Source organism: Garra rufa, chromosome 15 (assembly GCF_049309525.1).
Source record: "Garra rufa chromosome 15, GarRuf1.0, whole genome shotgun sequence".
In the NCBI taxonomy this organism is placed as follows: domain Eukaryota; kingdom Metazoa; phylum Chordata; class Actinopteri; order Cypriniformes; family Cyprinidae; genus Garra; species Garra rufa.
This window is the reverse complement of record NC_133375.1, coordinates 41,501,030-41,520,917: the sequence shown is the minus strand read 5'-3', so window position 1 is coordinate 41,520,917 and position 19,888 is coordinate 41,501,030. Positions and strand designations below refer to the sequence as shown.

The 19,888-nt window shown below is 29.7% G+C and overlaps 1 protein-coding gene across 1 annotated transcript in view; it reads left to right on the top strand.

Annotated features, from left to right (window-relative positions):
- Positions 1 to 19,141, top strand: part of crb2b (crumbs cell polarity complex component 2b) — a 67,911-nt gene extending 48,770 nt beyond the window's left edge. Inside the window, exons 10-15 of the mRNA XM_073819895.1 lie at positions 3,486 to 4,045; positions 6,237 to 6,402; positions 8,997 to 9,867; positions 11,940 to 12,056; positions 12,134 to 12,260; positions 13,997 to 19,141. Coding sequence (XP_073675996.1) covers positions 3,486 to 4,045; positions 6,237 to 6,402; positions 8,997 to 9,867; positions 11,940 to 12,056; positions 12,134 to 12,260; positions 13,997 to 14,218 — 2,063 coding nt within the window. The 3' untranslated portion in view covers positions 14,219 to 19,141. The remainder of the gene's footprint in view (positions 1 to 3,485; positions 4,046 to 6,236; positions 6,403 to 8,996; positions 9,868 to 11,939; positions 12,057 to 12,133; positions 12,261 to 13,996) is intronic.
- Positions 19,142 to 19,888: the final 747 nt, after the last annotated feature.

Below are 19,888 nucleotides of genomic sequence, written 5' to 3'. Positions count from 1 at the left end.
TACCCCTTATTAATACATTATTATTAAACACTCGTTAAGCAGTTGATTTCCACTTTTCCGATGTGATGTGATGAGAAAAGGAAGAAAGGCGAGTTCTGCAAAAGTCAGGTTTGAACTCCAGTCGACCGCACCATGTGCCAAATCTGTGTGCATTGCTCTACAAACTACACCACTGCAGACGCTGCTTGACGCTCTCTGACCAGATGAAATCAACATGACATAAGTGTGTTTATTCTCGAAATTTAACGACTTCTTTCTCGTAATTTAACGACTTTTTTCTTGCAAATTAATCTCGTATTATAATGACTTTAATCTCGAAATTTAACTTCTTTCCCGCAATTTAACGACTTTTTTCTCGCAAATTACCGACTTTAATCTCATATTATAATGACTTTAATCTCGAAATTTAACGACTTTTTTCTCGCAATTTAACAACTTTTTTCTCGCAAATTACCGACTTTAATCTCATATTATAATGACTTTAATCTCGAAATTTAACGACTTTCTTCTCGCAATTTAACGACTTTTTTCTCACAAATTACCGACTTTAATCTCATATTATAATGACTTTAATCTCGAAATTTAACGACTTTCTTCTCGCAATTTAACGACTTTTTTCTCACAAATTACCGACTTTAATCTCATATTATAATGACTTTGATCTCGAAATTTAACAACTTTTTTCTCGCAATTTAACAACTTTTTTCTCGCAAATTACAGACTTTAATCTCATATTATAATGACTTTGATCTCGAAATTTAACAACTTTTTTCTCGCAATTTAACAACTTTTTTCTCACAAATTACCGACTTTAATCTCATATTATAATGACTTTAATCTCGAAATTTAACGACTTTCTTCTCGCAATTTAACGACTTTTTTCTCACAAATTACCGACTTTAATCTCATATTATAATGACTTTAATCTCGAAATTTAACGACTTTCTTCTCGCAATTTAACGACTTTTTTCTCACAAATTACCGACTTTAATCTCATATTATAATGACTTTGATCTCGAAATTTAACAACTTTTTTCTCGCAATTTAACAACTTTTTTCTCGCAAATTACAGACTTTAATCTCATATTATAATGACTTTAATCTCGAAATTTAACGACTTTCTTCTCGCAATTTAACAACTTTTTTCTCACAAATTACCGACTTTAATCTCATATTATAATGACTTTAATCTCGAAATTTAACGACTTTTTTCTCGCAATTTAACGACTTTTTTCTCACAAATTACCGACTTTAATCTCATATTATTATGACTTTGATCTCGAAATTTAACGACTTTTTTCTCGCAATTTAACAACTTTTTTCTCGCAAATTACCGACTTTAATCTCATATTATAATGACTTTAATCTCGAAATTTAACGACTTTCTTCTCGCAATTTAACAACTTTTTTCTCGCAAATTACCGACTTTAATCTCATATTATAATGACTTTAATCTCGAAATTTAACGACTTTTTTCTCGCAATTTAACGACTTTTTTCTCACAAATTACCGACTTTTTTCTTGCAAATTAATCTCGTATTATAATGACTTTAATCTCGAAATTTAACTTCTTTCTCGCAATTTAATGACTTTTTTCTCGCAAATTACCGACTTTAATCTCATATTATAATGACTTTAATCTCGAAATTTAACGACTTTTTTCTCACAAATTAACGACTTTTTTTCTCACAAATTAACAATTTTAATCTCGAGATGTTTTTTTTTTTTTTTTTATTGCGTGGCCCTAATCCTCTTCCGTAGTGTGTGTGTGTGTGTGTGTGTGTGTAAATCATAAAAAGTTCAACTAATTTATTTATATAATATATAATTAAATATAATTAAATAAATATTTTATATGCATGTATGTTTAGGTAGTTTATTTAAAAAAATGAATGTGGTAATTTTTTTTTTTTAACTGTAGTAGTAATTTGGAAAAAAAAGTAAAATATTATATAGTTTATATATTTGCAATAATATTATAATATGATATATTGCAATAATATATATGTATATATATATATATATATATATATATATATATATATATATATATATATATATATATATATATATATATATATGACAGGTTAGTTATTTAAAAGAATGTAGTAATTTAATTTATTTAAAAAACTTGTAGTAATTTGTGGAAGAAAAAAAGTGAAAATATGATAGTTTTTTTTATACATTACAATAATAATTTTAATAATAATATTATTTATAATATAATATTATATAATAATAAAAATAATAATAATATAGTTATAGCTAATAATTATAAAAATGTAATCATAAATGTAAATGTATAGAAATCAGTTTAAAATAAAAACAAAACACTTGCTAAATACATTTTTTTAAATACATTACATGCATGTTTTATATGTGTGCTTAGGTAATTTATTATATAACATTAATGTAGTAATTTAATTTATTTAAAAACGTTATTGTAGTCATTTTGGTAAAAAAAAGTGTATATTACTAGTAATTTAAAAAATGTAAAATTGAAATCATATATAAAAGAACAATAAATAAATGTTTTAGAATTAATATGTAATTATAATAATATTAAATTAATTAACATTACATATTTATATGCATGTTTTATATGTATATATGCTTAGGTAATTTTTTTCAAAACTAATGTAGTAATTTAATTTCATTTATTATTTTTTTTTATTGTAGTCATTTTTGGAAGAAAAAAATATATTAATATATAATAATAATTATTATTAGTTATAGCTAGTAATCGATTATAAAAAATTTAAAATTGAAATGTTTCAAATATAAATAAATGAATAAATAAAATGTTTATATATAATATTATTTATGTAAAAAATATTTAAGTATTTTTTGGTGTATATTCATATATAATAATAATAATAATAATAGTAATAATAATAATATATTGAAAATAATTTGAAAATGTAAAATTGAAATCAGTTTAAAGAAAACAAAAAAACCACATATTTTATATATACATATGTATATATTTATATATTTAAAAAATAGACAGATTTTTTTAATTGAAGAAAAGCTTAGAATTTATTTAATTAATAATTTTAAATAATTTTAAATCATAATATAAAAACAAATAAAAAAACACTAATTGTGTATATATTGTATAACTGACTAAGAAAAACAAAAACTTAAAATCTCACTGGTACTTTAAATACATTTTGATTTAATTTAATTTTAGATTAGAGGGGTTCGGCTGACACAAAGTTTGTGAATGAGAATCATCACTCAGAACTGAATGATAATGAAAATCGAATTAGAATGACCAAAACACTCAAATCATTTCTATATTTGCAGGATCAAAAAAAAAAAAAAAAAATCGTAAAGTATTTCATCAAATATAAAATCGTATTTTTCGCTCATTATCGGGGCGAAATAAGATCTAGATGTGTTCTCATGAGCCTGTATGTCATAATGGTTTCATACTCACACCAATGTATTACTGAAACCTCTGAACCTCTGTTTCCCACCAGAGTTCACTTCATGGACGTTTAGTCCTGAGCGCAACAGGAGCTTTGCTGCATTTCCCATCATGCAGCAGCACACCGGTGATGTGACGGTTTCACTGTGGCTGAAATCACGCCAGTTGAACGGCCTGGTCTTTCAGCTCCAGCGTGAGAATCAAGCATACCTCACTGTTTTCTTAAAAAATGGCTTCTTATACATTACCTTATACAACTCCACCAGGAAGGCCTCCAGCTTCCTAACCGATGGGGAGAAGGTCTTTGTGTCCATTAAAAAAGAACAAGGCTTTATATTATTGAACCAAACGCAGCAGGATTTTACTCCTCCAGAGTCGATTGAGTTTGAGGTGGAGGCTGGAGATGTGGCTTATCTCGGAGGACTTCCTGAAGGAGAAAATGCAGGACGGTGGGGTGGATATTTTAAAGGCTGCCTGCAGGACGTGCGTATAGATGACACACAGCTGTACATGTACTCCGGCAGCATCAGCCAGAAACCACCGCATCCCAGCTACTTACCCAGAAACTCATCCAATGTGTTGGAGGGCTGTGCTGGAGACCAGACCTGTAAGGTGAGACGTTGTGTTGAAATTTTATTGAAAAAGGATGCATCAAATTGATCAAAATTGACTTTTTTTAAACTTTCTATTCATCAAAGAATCCTGAAAAATAAAATATATCACAGTTTCTACAGTTATTCAGCAGCACAACTGTTTTCTACAACTGCGTTTTAGTGGCACGTTAAAAAATATAAAATTACGATATTAAAGTTTTACGACTTTATTCTCGTAGTATTTCAGCTTTATTCTCGTAGTCAAAATATTTAGAGAATAAAGTCGAAATATTTTGAGAATAAAGTCGAAATATTTAGAGAATAAAGTCGAAATATTTTGAGAATAAAGTTGAAATATTTTAAGAATAAAGTCGAAATATTTTGAGAATAAAGTTGAAATATTTTAAGAATAAAGTCGAAATATTTTGAGAATAAAGTCGAAATATTTAGAGAATAAAGTTGAAATTATGAGAATAAAGTTGAAATATTTTAAGAATAAAGTCGAAATATTTTGAGAATAAAGTCGAAATATTTTGAGAATAAAGTCGAAATATTTTGAGAATAAAGTCGAAATATTTTGAGAATAAAGTCGAAATATTTTGAGAATAAAGTCGAAATATTTTGAGAATAAAGTCGAAATATTTTGAGAATAAAGTCGAAATATTTTGAGAATAAATTCGAAATATTTAGAGAATAAAGTTGAAATATTTAGAGAATAAAGTCGAAATATTTAGAGAATAAAGTCGAAATATTTAAAGAATAAAGTTGAAATATTTTAAGAATAAAGTCGAAATATTTAGAGAATAAAGTTGAAATTATGAGAATAAAGTTGAAATATTTTAAGAATAAAGTCGAAATATTTTGAGAATAAAGTCGAAATATTTTGAGAATAAAGTCGAAATATTTTGAGAATAAAGTCGAAATATTTTGAGAATAAAGTCGAAATATTTTGAGAATAAAGTCGAAATATTTTGAGAATAAAGTCGAAATATTTTGAGAATAAATTCGAAATATTTAGAGAATAAAGTTGAAATATTTAGAGAATAAAGTCGAAATATTTAGAGAATAAAGTCGAAATATTTAAAGAATAAAGTTGAAATATTTTAAGAATAAAGTTGAAACAGTTTGAGAATAAAGTCGAAATATTTTGAGAATAAAGTCAAAGTATGAGAATAAAGTTGAAATATTATGAAAATAAAGTCGAAATATTTTGAAAAAGTATAAATATTTTGAAAATAAAGTCGAAATATTTTGAGAAAAAAGTCGAAATATTTTGAGAATAAAGTAGAAATATGAGAATAAAGTCGAAATATTATGAAAATAAAGTTGAAATATTATTAAAATAAAGTCGAAATATTTCAAAAATAAAATTGAAAAATCTACAGAATAATGTCGAAATTACAAGAATAAAGCTGAAATACCATGAGAATGAAGTCAAAATTACAAAAATGTCAAAATATTTTGAAAATAGTCTAAATTACGAGAATAGTGAAAAATATTTCAAGAATAAATTCGAAATTAAAAGAATATAGAATAAAGTCGAAATTACGAGAATATGCTCATAGTACTTCAGCTTTATTCTCTAAATATTTTGACTATAAAGTAAAAATTATGAGAATAAAGTCAAAATATTTAGAGAATAAAGCTGAAATACTATGAGCATAAAGTCAAAATTACTAGAATAAAGTCTAAATGTTTCAAGAATAAAGTTGAAATTCTCATAATATTTCGACTATATTCTCATAGTATTTTGACTCATCGACTTGACAGTATATTGACGTAATATTTTGATTTTTTTTTTTTTTTTTTACATTTTATAATGTTGCGCTAAAACACCCTCGTAGTATCCAACATCTATAATAATCAAATGTTTCTTGAGCAGCAAATCAGCATATTAGAATGATGTCTGAAGGATCATGTGACACTGAAGACTGCAGTAATGATGCTAAAAAAATTCAGCTTTAATCACAGGAATAAATTACATTTCACAATATATTTACATAGAGAACAGTTATTTTAAATTGTAATAATGTTTTACAATTTTACAGTTTTTACTATATTTTTAATTAAATAAATGCAGCATTGGTCAGCAAAAAAGATATCTTTTCAAAACATGAAACAATACATTCTTAAACTTGGTGTTATTGAGTTCTCTAGTGATGGTCTGGTCTTCTCTTCTCAGATTTAGCTCTTTGACTCTGTCGTTGCAGATGAGGCCTTGTCAGAACGGAGGGAAATGTCAGGTGATCTGGAATGACTTTGTGTGCTCGTGTCCGCTTAACTTCTCCGGTAAGACGTGCGACACTCGTGTGTGGTGCGTCAGTGATCCATGTGAATCTGGGAGTCAATGTGTCGACTTACCTGATGGTTATGAGTGTGAGTATCTGTTCTGTTGATGCCGAGTCAGCTGACTTTTGTCTTGTTTCTCAGAACTTAAGAAAACAGACAATTGAGCTCATAGATCAAATCCAACAAGCCAATTAGAATAAATAAACATTTAACTCTTATATTATGTTCTGGGTCAGCTTGACCTTCAATCCGTTGTCGGAAACGTTGTCAGAGTTGTCGGAAATACTGGTTAACCTCTTGAAGGTGTGGCTATTTCTTATTTAAGGTCATATATACATTAACAATCTTACTGTTCAAAAACTTTCAACCGGTAATACTTTTTTAAGAAGTCTCTTCTTACACTCTGAGGGTGTTTACCTTAATATATGTGACCCTGGACCACAAAACCAGTCTTAAGTCGCTGGGGTATATTTGTAGCAATAGCCAAAAATACACTGTATGGGTCAAAATTATTGATTTTTCTTTTATGTCAAAAATCATTAGGAAATTAAGTAAAGATCATGTTCCATGAAGATTTTTTGTAAAATTCCTACTGTAAACCTATCAAAATGTAATTTTTGATTAGTAATATGCATTGTTAAGAACTTAATTTCGACAACTTTAAAGGTGATTTTCTCAGTATTTAGATTTTTTGCACCCTCAGATTTCAGATTTTCAAATAGATGTATCTCAGCCAAATATTGTCCTATCCTAACAAACCATACATCAATAGAAAGCTTATTTATTGAGCTTTCATATGATGTATATATCTCAGTTTTGTAAAATTTAACCTTATGACTGGTTTTGTGGTCCAGGGTCACATATATGCATTTTGAAAACACTTTTATTCAAAGAAATGGATGCATTATAGTGAACTGAAGCTAAAACGTTTCTGTTACTTAAAATAAAGGTGAACTGAAATGTAGTATAAACATAAAACATTTTATTTCAGCTAGTTCCCAAAGTGAATTTTTTCATTATTTTTTAGTTTAACTTGATGTACTAAAATAAAATAAAAAACCTGAAATAAAAAAGGTATGTTTCATAATCTTTAGGACACAATATTTTACATTTAACATTACATTTCCTGATAATATAATACAATATTTACATTTTGTGGAAAAAAATGTAAAGCTAAATAAATAAACAAAGACTACAAAAACTATTTAAAATTACATTCACTAATAATATAATACAACATTTCCATTTTGTGAAAAAAATTGTAAACAAAATTGAATAAATAAATAAAACATATATATTTTAAAAACAAATACTACTTTAAATGACAAAACATACAACAAAATTACTAGAACTTTAACTAAAATGAAAATGAAAACAGAAAATATGGAAATAAAATCTGATTTAAAATTTGAACTTATTTTTTTAAATTTTAACTTTGAATTTAAAAACTTTTGAATGTGTGAAAAAAAAAAGGAAATTTCCAGGAAATCATCTTCAGGACACATCCTGATAACATGATACAATATTTACATTTTGTGAAATAATAAAAATAAATAAATAAAACAGATATAATTTTAAAAAACAAAAACTGCTTTAAATGACAAAATTACTAGAACCTTAACTAAAATTCAAATGAAAACAGAAAATATGAAAATAAAAACTGATTAAAATGTTTACTTATTTTATCATGATTTTTAAGACACACTCACTAAAAAACAAACAAACAAGCAAAAAAAATATATATATTTTTTACATAGTGTATAATTCATGGTGAATGTAGTGTAATTAAACAACTTAAAATTATAACTGCATTATAAACATTTTAGAAATACTAATAAAAATTACAAAAAGAACATAACCAAACTAAAATTAAAATTATTACAAAATAATTACAAAAACTTGCTAAACCTAAAACAGAAAATACACAAATGAAATGAAAACTATAAAATGAAAAGAAATGGGAAAACACAAAAATACAAACTAATTCAAAATATTGAAAAAGAACTATAATAGTATTTCAATGATATTAAAATAACACTGCATTTTCAACCCTTGTCTCATAATGGGCCATTAGGGGAGGGCTCTTTGTCTCTTTACTAAATATTCATGGGTCATTGCCACTCCTACGCATATTCCCTTTCGATCACAAAACATGTTTTAGAAAATTTACATAAATATATAGTTTTCTCTGAACGAGTGAACAAGATGATTTTCACATTATTTGGTTGAAAAAATTCTAGCTTACCCCATCCAATTATCAAAAGTCTTGTGAACAAATGTTCTGTATGTGTTTCATGGCCTTATTTCTGTGACTTCAAAACTTCAGTTTTTCACTAACCACGCATAAACGTAGGTTTCTCATTCATGATGCTTACATATTATTGTAGCCCAATTTGTGCTGATTACAATGTAATCAGATTTTGGCCATTAATATGTTTTTAAGATACTGAAAAAAGCACAAATGTCAGGGCATGTCAAAACTTCTTCAGGGCCGCACAACACCCCTCAGACCCCAGAGGGTTAAAATACTGACTTTACTGATTTAAATTTTACGTATAAAGTCAGAAGATCTGCATTAAAATAGGATGCCTCGAGCAGAAGAAGCTAATGTTTAACATGAAGAAAGTGTAAAATGTTTCAACCATATCTAATTTCTGTAATCAACTCCTCTTTTACTCCAGGTTTAGCCAACGCCACGTTTGAGAGCAACGCTTTAAAATTCAGAGCCAACGGCTCCTTGTTCCTCCCCGTGACAAACATCTTGATGCAGCTCCGGACACGTGAGGAGAACGGGACGCTGTTACGCGCCTCCAACCGTCTGGAGTTCTTCTGCATGGGTCTATTAAACTCCTCCCTCATCGTGAAGTTTCGCGACAGGAACAGTCTGGAGGTGCACGCCTTCACCAGCGAAGTCCCCGTATCGGACGGAGACTGGCACCAGGTGGAGCTCTCCACGTCCAGCTCGAGGATGGCGGCGTCCCGCTGGAACCTCTCCGTCGACGGACAAGCGGCCGGATTTAGTCTGGCCTCTGCCGGCAACATGGACTTCTTCAACTTCTCCACCGTTTGGCTGGCGGAGAACTACACAGGCTGTTTGGGCGAGGTGCGGATCGGCGGCGTTTATTTACCCTTTTCAGGACTCCTAGAGGACGAAGCGCCGCAGACGTCACAGTTCTTCCGAGTCGGAGGGATATCGGAGCCTCGTCTGGGATGCAGCAGCTCCTTCTCGTGTGTTTCCGATCCATGCCGGAATAACGGCACCTGCACGGATCTATTCAACCTTCTCTCCTGCGAATGTGGCCCGGGGTGGACGGGCGAACGCTGCCAGGAGAACGTCGACGAGTGCGGCCAGCAACCCTGCGTCCGCGGGACGTGTCGGGATCTGCCGGGGGACTACGAGTGCCGGTGCGATCCCGGATACGCTGGGAAGAACTGCCAGATGGAGGCGGATGTCTGCCAGGAGCATCGCTGTGAGAACGGAGGCTCATGTGTGGCTGTGGTTATGGGGTACACCTGCGTCTGTCCACCTGATCACACCGGACCCTTCTGCCAGTGAGTCTGAACACTGAGAGGATATATGTGACCCTGGACCACAAAACCAGCCATAAGTTTAAATTTTACAAAACTGAGATGTATACATCATATGAAAGCTCAATAAATAAGCTTTCAATTGATGTATGGTTTGTTAGGATAGAACAATATTTGGCTGAGATACATCTATTTGAAAATCTGGAATCTGAGGGTGCAAAAAAATCAAAATACTGAGAAAATCACCTTTAAAGTTGTCCAAATTAAGTTCTTAACAATGCATATTACTAATCAAAAATTCCATTTTGATATGTTTACAGTAGGAATTTTACAAAAAGTCTTCATGGCACATGATCTTTGCTTGATTTCCTAATGATTTTTGACATAAAAGAAAAATCAATAATTTTGACCCATACAATGTATTTTTGGCTATTGCTACAAATATACCCCAGCGACTTAAGACTGGTTTTGTGGTCCAGGGTCTCACATATATATATATATATATATATATATATATATTTTTTTTTTTAACAGATTTTCGAAAAGTCTTTTCTGCTTACCAAGGCTGCATTTATGTAATAATTAAAAAAAAAAAAACTGTAAAATTGTAAAATATTATTGCAATTTCAAATAATTGTTTTCTATGTGAATATATTTTAAAATGTAATTTATTTCTGTGATCAAAGCCGATTTTTCAGAATCATTACTGCAGTCTTTAGTGTCACATGATCTTTCAGAAATCATTCTAATATGTGACCCTGGACCACAAAACCAATTTTGTGAAAATTGAGAATTATACATCATCTAAAAGCTAAATGAATAAGTTTTCCATTGATGTATTGCTTGTTATGATAGGACAATATTTGGCCGATACACAACTATTTGAAAATAGGGTGACAGTGAAGTATTGAGAAAATCGCCTTTAAAGTTGTCCCTATGAAGTTCTTAGCAATGCATATCACTAATCAAAAATTACATTTTGATTTACGGTAGGTAATTTACAAAATGTATTCAAAGAACATCATCTGTACTTAATATTCTAATGATTTTTGGCATAAACAAAAAAAAATCAATAGTTTTTATTCATATTTAGTATAATTAATATTAGTAGTATTTTTTTATATAGCTGTATTATTTTTCACAATTTTATGTATTTATTTAGTAATTTTCTTTCTTTTATACCAGTGTTAACTTTTTTTAATTTTATTTAGTTTGTTACCTCTTATAATCATGTTTCTTTAATAACACCAAATGAAAAACTTTGTTTATTTGAAGAATGTGACATTTTTCATTTATGCCATACATATTTACTAAATATATATATAAAAAAAATGTTAATTGAAGTAAAGCTGAAATAGGAATACAAAATGCCATCCCTATCTATTTTTTTTTTAATATAGCTATATTTTATTATTATTATTATTATTATTATTATAGTTAAACTGAGAAATGTTGCCTTGCCAAACTTGCTGATATAAAGCAAATCATTTTTCAGTTTTATTTAAATTTTTATGTATTTATTTATTTATTTATTAATTTTTTGGTAAGTTTTTCTTTATGTATTTTTTTGTTTTTATATTTCAGTTAACAATTTTCAAGATTTTAACAATTTTAGATTTGGTTACCTGGTATACTACTATACTATTAAAGTTTTGTAGAATAATTACTAGTTTTTTATATAGCTATATTGTTTTTTTTGTTGTTGTTGCCTTGACAAACTTACTGAAATAAAGCAAATAATTTTTTACAGTTGTATTTTAATGTTATGTACGCATGTATTTATTGGTAGTTTTCATATAATTTATTGAAATTTTTAAAAATATAAATATTTGTTGAAAATATAAAATATATATGTAAATATATTTCAATTAGTTACCAAGTTTTTAAAAGTATTTTTAATCTAGTATTTATATTTTATTTCAGTTCATTTTATTTATTAATTTTAAGTTTTCCAAATCAGATTAAGCATGTGGACTATATATGCTGAATTTATATGAATTGAACTTGATTAACTTTAATTTCTATTGATATCTTGTTGTATTTTCACATTCTAGAGTAAATTTGAATCCTGTTTATGCATGTGTCTCATCCGTCAGGTGGCGTTTTCCTCCTCAACAGTGTGATGTGGATTTACAGTGTGAACATGGAGGCGTTTGCAGTGAGGGATCGTGGGGAGCGAACTGTACCTGCAGACCGGGCTTCACTGGAGACAGGTGAGACCAGATCAACATCAGCGTCATATGATTAAATGTGCAGACTGGAGTTAGTCTGATGGCTTTCTGTGTTCCAGATGTGAAGTGGACATAGACGAGTGCGAGTCAAACCCGTGTCGTAATGGAGGCACGTGTGTGAACAGACACAATCGCTACCTCTGTGAGTGTGTGTCCGACTTCAGCGGAGAAAACTGTCAGAATACGGTCAGTTCTTTCAACTAGTCAGTCGTTTTCATTTTCTTCTGTTTACATTTTCGGAATTCCGTTTTTATTTTTCTGTGTTCCGTTTTTGAAATGTTCTTCCCTCAAAATTCCATTTTATGTCTTCCCAAATTACATAGTTTCCATTTGAAATTAAATTTTTTTGTATTCCCTTTTAATGGATGAAATTAATTTTAGTAATCCAAATCATGGAACTTGTTTAATTTATCAACAATTTATGAAGAGTAAAAAAATATATAACTATAATAAAAGAAAAAAAAATACAAATACATTTTTGAGGCACTTTGAAATCCTTTTTTTTCCCTAAATTGACAGTTTTCCAATAAAATATTTCTGGATTGCTTTTTGTTTTAAAAATTAATTTAAATATTTTTGGACTCCAATTTTTGGATAAACTAAATGTAAGTAATTAAAAAGTATGTCTAATACTAACTTAGCTGATAAACTTGTACAATTTAACAGCAGTTTATTGAACGTTTCACAAAAAAACATTTCAAGCCTGTTTTAAATCATAGTAAATTATACGAAATTAAATTAATCAAAAAGCATGTCTTATTGTTATAATGAAACTTACACAATTTAAAGACAATTTATTAGATGTTAATTAATTTAGGGCCCTATGAATTTTTTTCCAGATTCTGTTTGAAAATTTAATATTTCTGTATATAATATTTTTTTAAATGACAAATTATAACAATTTATGAAAAGTTTAACAACAAAAAACCTTACATTTCAATAATTAAAAAGCATGTCCAATTAATTAAAACTTTAATTTTACAACAATTTATTAACAAAAACATAAACTTTTGTGGCCAGATGAAATCTGTTTTGTTTTCCCCAATTTCTATTTTTTCCTGGATTTCTAATTTATTTATTCATTCATTCATGATTCTGTTTTAATAGGTAAATTAAATTTAGTCATGTCTTATTAATTGAAATCATGAAACTTACACAATTTAACATCAATTTATTGAAATTTACTGTTTTGTTAAACAAAAATGTAAATGTTTTATTTCCCAAATTCTGTTTTCCACTTTAATTTTTTATTTTCTTCCCAAATTTAGTGTTTTCTGTTTTAAATTTTTACTCCATTCTAATGGTTTAATATAATTTTCATATTGAAAATACAGTAATAGGACCTTATGAAATGTTTTATTCATAAATAAAATTCAGTTTAAATTTTTCCAGATGCTGTGTTTTTAATTTTAATATTTCTGGATATTTCTCAGATATAATGGATAAATTAAATTTTTTAAATTACAAATTATTAAACTGTAGTTTAACAACAAAAAACCTTTAAGGCGCTTTGAACTCTTTTATTTTTTTTAAATATATATTTTTTAAATTCATTTGAATATTTCTGGATTCCAATTTTTTAATAAATTAAATTTTAGTAATTAAAAGCATGAAACTTGTGCAATTTAACATCAATGTATTGTTTTTTCATCAATGTATTAATTTATTGTAAATGTTTTTTTTTTTTTTTTTCAAAATTCTGTTTTCTGGTTTGCATTTTTTACTTTTCCCAAATTTAGTGTTTTTAGTTTTAATTTTTAATCTTCATTCTAATGGTTCAATAAAATTTTTAATTATTATTAATTTTTTAAATACAGTAATAGGACCTTATGAAATGTTTTATTTTTTCATAAATTCTATTTTACATTTCATTCCATTTTTATGTCTGGATTCTGTGTTTTCCAACTCATATCATCCTGCAGAAGCAGCAGCAGCAGGAGGGTGTCCCGTGGCTGATGGTGGCCGTCCCGTTGGCGTGTCTAGCCGTCCTGCTAGCCACGATTGTGCTGGTTTGCCTGGTTCTCACCGCCCGGAAAAAGCGCCAGTCGGAGGGAACCTACAGCCCCAGTCAACAGGAAGTAGCCGGAGCCCGACTAGAGATGGGCAGTGTGCTGAAAGTGCCTCCAGAGGAGAGACTGATCTGACATGGGTCGTCCCGTGGACGCTTTGGGCCGAACACACATGTACTCAAGACACTTTAAAGCAGCAAAACTGACAGATGTGACTTTTACATATCAAAGCCTGTTGGTCAGAGCTGCCTGCGCCTTCAGTGGAAGGATAATGGAGAAAAACCTGCTGATTCTCCATCGTGAACGCTCACTTTCACTACTCTGAGTAAGAGAGCAGAGGACATCTTCAGCTTGCGAAGGTGAGAAATCGAAACTGTGACCACTTTCCATCCCATATATTTTCATACTTATTTCAAGATGTAAAAAATGGCCCCCCAAAAAAATCTATTCGCTAAAAATGCTGTAAAATACTTGATTATGAATGTATTTTCTACCATTGTATTTGTTTGTATATTTTTGAAAAAAAAAAAAACATTTTCAAATATTGTTATATATATATATATATATATATTACAACAGCATTTTAGTGCCACGTTAAAAATAAAAAAACTAAGATTACGAGATTAAAGTCTAAATATTACTAAAATAAATTTGAAATATTCTCGAAACGTTCCGACTTTATTCTTGAAACATTTCGATTGTTCATTCTCGAAACATTTTGACTGTTTATTCTCATAAAATTCCGACTTTATTCTCAAAATGTTCCGACTGTTCATTCTCGTAATATTTCGACTTTATTCTCGAAACATTTCGACTTTATCCTCGTAAAATTCCGACTTTATTCTCAAAATGTTCCGACTGTTCATTCTCGAAATATTTTGACTTTATTCTCAAAACATTCCGACTGTTCATTTAGTTTATTCTCGTAAAATTCCGACTTTATTCTCGAAACATTCAGACTGTTGTCCGACTGTTCATTCTCGAAATATTTTGACTTTGAACATTCGGACAACAGTAAATGTTTTGAGAACATTCTTGAAACATTCCCACTTTTTCCTCGAAACATTCTGACTGTTCATTCTCGAAACATTTCCACTTTATTCTCGTAAAATTACGACTTTGTTCTTGAAACATTCCCACTTTATTCTCGAAACATTCAGACTGTTCATTCTCGTAAAATTCCGACTTTATTTTTGTAGTATTTCGACTTTTTCCTCAAAACATTCCGACTGTTCATTCTCGAAACATTTCCACTTTATTCTCGTAAAATTACGACTTTGTTCTTGAAACATTCCTACTTTATTCTCGAAACATTCCGACTGTTCATTCTCGTAATATTTCAACTTTATTCTCTAAACATTTCGACTTTATTCTCGTAAAATTACGACTTTGTTCTCGAAACATTCAGACTGTTGTCCGACTTGTTCATTCTCGAAATATTTTGACTTTATTCTCAAAACATTCCGACTGTTCATTTAGTTTATTCTCGTAAAATTCAGACTGTTGTCCGACTGTTCATTCTCGAAATATTTTGACTTTATTCTCAAAAAATTCCGACTGTTCATTTCGTTTATTATCGTAAAATTCTGACTTTAATCTCGAAACACTCAGACTGTTGTCTGACTGTTCATTCTCGAAATATTTTAACTTTATTCTCGAAACATTCACTGTTGTCCGACTGTTCATTCTCGAAATATTTCAACTTTATTCTCTAAACATTTCGACTTTATTCTCGTAAAATTACGACTTTGTTCTCGAAACATTCAGACTGTTGTCCGACTGTTCATTCTCGAAATATTTTGACTTTATTCTCAAAACATTCCGACTGTTCATTTAGTTTATTCTCGTAAAATTCCGACTTTATTCTCGAAACATTCAGACTGTTGTCCGACTGTTCATTCTCGAAATATTTTGACTTTGAACATTCGGACAACAGTAAATGTTTTGAGAACATTCTTGAAACATTCCCACTTTTTCCTCGAAACATTCTGACTGTTCATTCTCGAAACATTTCCACTTTATTCTCGTAAAATTACGACTTTGTTCTTGAAACATTCCCACTTTATTCTCGAAACATTCAGACTGTTCATTCTCGTAAAATTACGACTTTATTTTTGTAGTATTTCGACTTTTTCCTCGAAACATTCCGACTGTTCATTCTCGAAACATTTCCACTTTATTCTCGTAAAATTACGACTTTGTTCTTGAAATATTCCTACTTTATTCTCGAAACATTCCGACTGTTCATTCTCGTAATATTTCAACTTTATTCTCTAAACATTTCGACTTTATTCTCGTAAAATTACGACTTTGTTCTCGAAACATTCAGACTGTTGTCCGACTTGTTCATTCTCGAAATATTTTGACTTTATTCTCAAAACATTCCGACTGTTCATTTAGTTTATTCTCGTAAAATTCAGACTGTTGTCCGACTGTTCATTCTCGAAATATTTTGACTTTATTCTCAAAAAATTCCGACTGTTCATTTCGTTTATTATCGTAAAATTCTGACTTTAATCTCGAAACACTCAGACTGTTGTCTGACTGTTCATTCTCGAAATATTTTAACTTTATTCTCGAAACATTCACTGTTGTCCGACTGTTCATTCTCGAAATATTTCAACTTTATTCTCTAAACATTTCGACTTTATTCTCGTAAAATTACGACTTTGTTCTCGAAACATTCAGACTGTTGTCCGATTGTTCATTCTCGAAATATTTTGACTTTATTCTCAAAAAATTCCGACTGTTCATTTCGTTTATTCTCGTAAAATTCTGACTTTAATCTCGAAACATTCAGACTGTTGTCCGACTGTTCATTCTCGAATCATTCCCACTTTTATTTTTGTAGTATTTTGACTTTTTCCTCAAAACATTCCGACTGTTCATTCTCGAAACATTTCCACTTTATTCTCGTAAAATTACGACTTTGTTCTTGAAACGTTCCTACTTTATTCTCGAAACATTCCGACTGTTCATTCTCATAATATTTCAACTTTATTCTCTAAACATTTCGACTTTATTCTCGTAAAATTACGACTTTGTTCTCGAAACATTCAGACTGTTGTCCGACTTGTTCATTCTCATAATATTTCAACTTTATTCTCTAAACATTTCGACTTTATTCTCGTAAAATTATGACTTTGTTCTCGAAACATTCAGACTGTTGTCCGACTGTTCATTCTCGAAATATTTTGACTTTATTCTCAAAAATTTCCGACTGTTCATTTCGTTTATTCTCGTAAAATTCTGACTTTAATCTCGAAACATTCAGACTGTTGTCTGACTGTTCATTCTCGAAATATTTTAACTTTATTCTCGAAACATTCACTGTTGTCCGACTGTTCATTCTCGAATCATTCCCACTTTTATTTTTGTAGTATTTTGACTTTTTCCTCAAAACATTCCGACTGTTCATTCTCGAAACATTTCCACTTTATTCTCGTAAAATTACGACTTTGTTCTTGAAACGTTCCTACTTTATTCTCGAAACATTCCAACTGTTCATTCTCGTAATATTTCAACTTTATTCTCTAAACATTTGGACTTTATTCTCGTAAAATTACGACTTTGTTCTCGAAACATTCAGACTGTTGTCGGACTGTTCATTCTCGAAATATTTTGACTTTATTCTCAAAAAATTCCGACTGTTCATTTAGTTTATTCTCGTAAAATTCTGACTTTAATCTTGAAACATTCAGACTGTTGTCTGACTGTTCATTCTCGAAATATTTTAACTTTATTCTCGAAACATTCACTGTTGTCCGACTGTTCATTCTCGAATCATTCCCACTTTTATTTTTGTAGTATTTTGACTTTTTCCTCAAAACATTCCGACTGTTCATTCTCGTAATATTTCGACTTTATTCTCGAAACGTTCCGACTGTTCATTCTTGAAAAATTCCGACTTTATTTTAGTAGTATTTCGACTTTTTCCTCGAAACATTGACTGTTCATTCTTGTAAAATTTCGACTTCATTCTCGTAATTTCGACTGTTCATTCTTAAAATATCTAGACCTTATTCTTGTAGTATTTTGACTTTAATCTCAGATTCTTATTTTTTTTAACATGGCACTGAAATGCTGTCATAATATAATTTCCTATTTGTTTTAGATATAATGGTTGAAACTTAAAATATTTTTAATCTGAAAAATATACTTCACTGTTTACAACATATACTTAAAACAACATTTGATTTTTCTGTCCAAAATAATGTATATTTTCTGCCATATGGGGGTCTAAATATTGTTTTCTATATAGCTGTGACAGTAATTCCAGTGGCAGGAAAGCGCAAAAATTTGTGGTTTTTAGCAACAACAAAGGTTTTTTTTTTGTCTAAGTGTTCAGATCGTTTTGGGATTTTCATGTGAAACATTTCTGTGATTCTCAGTTCCAATGAGAATGATGGATTATTAAACCATTAATCAGAGCTATCAGGTTATGAGTCACAAAATCAGGCTTTAAGTAATGCTAGTTTAGCATGTGGATAAAGGTGTAATACACATAATTGTGACAATCATTGAACATTTCCCCTCATGTATAATGAAAAGCATCTATTTATGCCAATAGGAATGTGCTATCCCTGAAAAGGAAATATTTTGTGAATATATGTCCAAATTGTCTTTTAAATAAAGGCATGTTAATATAAAAAAAAATTGGTTGAAGCATACAATTGGTGCCTTGCTAATATACCCAGAAAGTCAAGCGTTTTAAGTTTCCCCCCTCCGTTTACTTTAGCAAGGTTTTATAAAATGTTTTGTGACAAATTCTGTTCTACACTGGATTAATTTGACAGATAAGGTTGATCAATGTTTTTTTTCTGTATAAACGGTCAGTATTTGATGTTTAACACTGGACTGTTACTTTTCCACTGGATTTTTTCTGTTTCTCTGCTGTTACAGTAATACTGTGAGATCTGATGATTGTATTTGTATATTTTTTATATTCTGTTGTCATTTATACTATTTCTTTCTACTTGATGTACATTTTACATTGCTGTATGTGACATTACTGAATGTTGTGTTTGAGTAAATACAGCTGGGATCTTTTTTCCTCCAGTCAAACTGTGATTTTAATACCTGAAGGGAATGTATGAACTGATATAATGCAAGTCGCATTGGATAAAAAGTGTTTGTCAAATGCAAAAATGTTATCCAGCATAGATCATTTGGAGCATACATTCAAATGCAATTAGAAAATGCCATTCTTCCGATGGTATGAAGACTCATGTCAGGTAATTAGATTGAGGTAGCCAATCCAGCTTTTTGTTTATATGCCATGATCTGCACACATAGCTCTTAAAATACTGATGACCATCTGAAGGGAGTCTGAGAACATTCCAGAGAGAGAAACTCCCACAGACTAAGAAAACACTCTTAACACACATCCTCAACTCATTTCACAAGAGAAGTGGTTTCATTTTAGAGCATTAAATAACACTGAAGTCATAAGGAAAGATGATTTAAAAACGTCTTGAAATCAGTGCCATTTACCTCATGACAGGAAAAAGATTTGAGGTGATCTTAGTCAATTCAATTATTTGACCAATGTTTTGGCTTTCTGAAGATATTTTTGTAGGTTTTTCTATTCAAAAGTATAGATCTTAAATGACAATGTTGAACAGTAGCGCCTGCTGCTGGCAAAACCAAGGTCATGAGTTCAGAAATTCAATTTCATTTAATTCAAGTGATTGAAACTTGAACGAATGAACTTGAATTAAATAAAATCAAATTTTGTGAATAAATGAAATTTTATTCATTCAATTTAATGAATGAAATTGACTTGACAAGAAATTTAATTTTGTG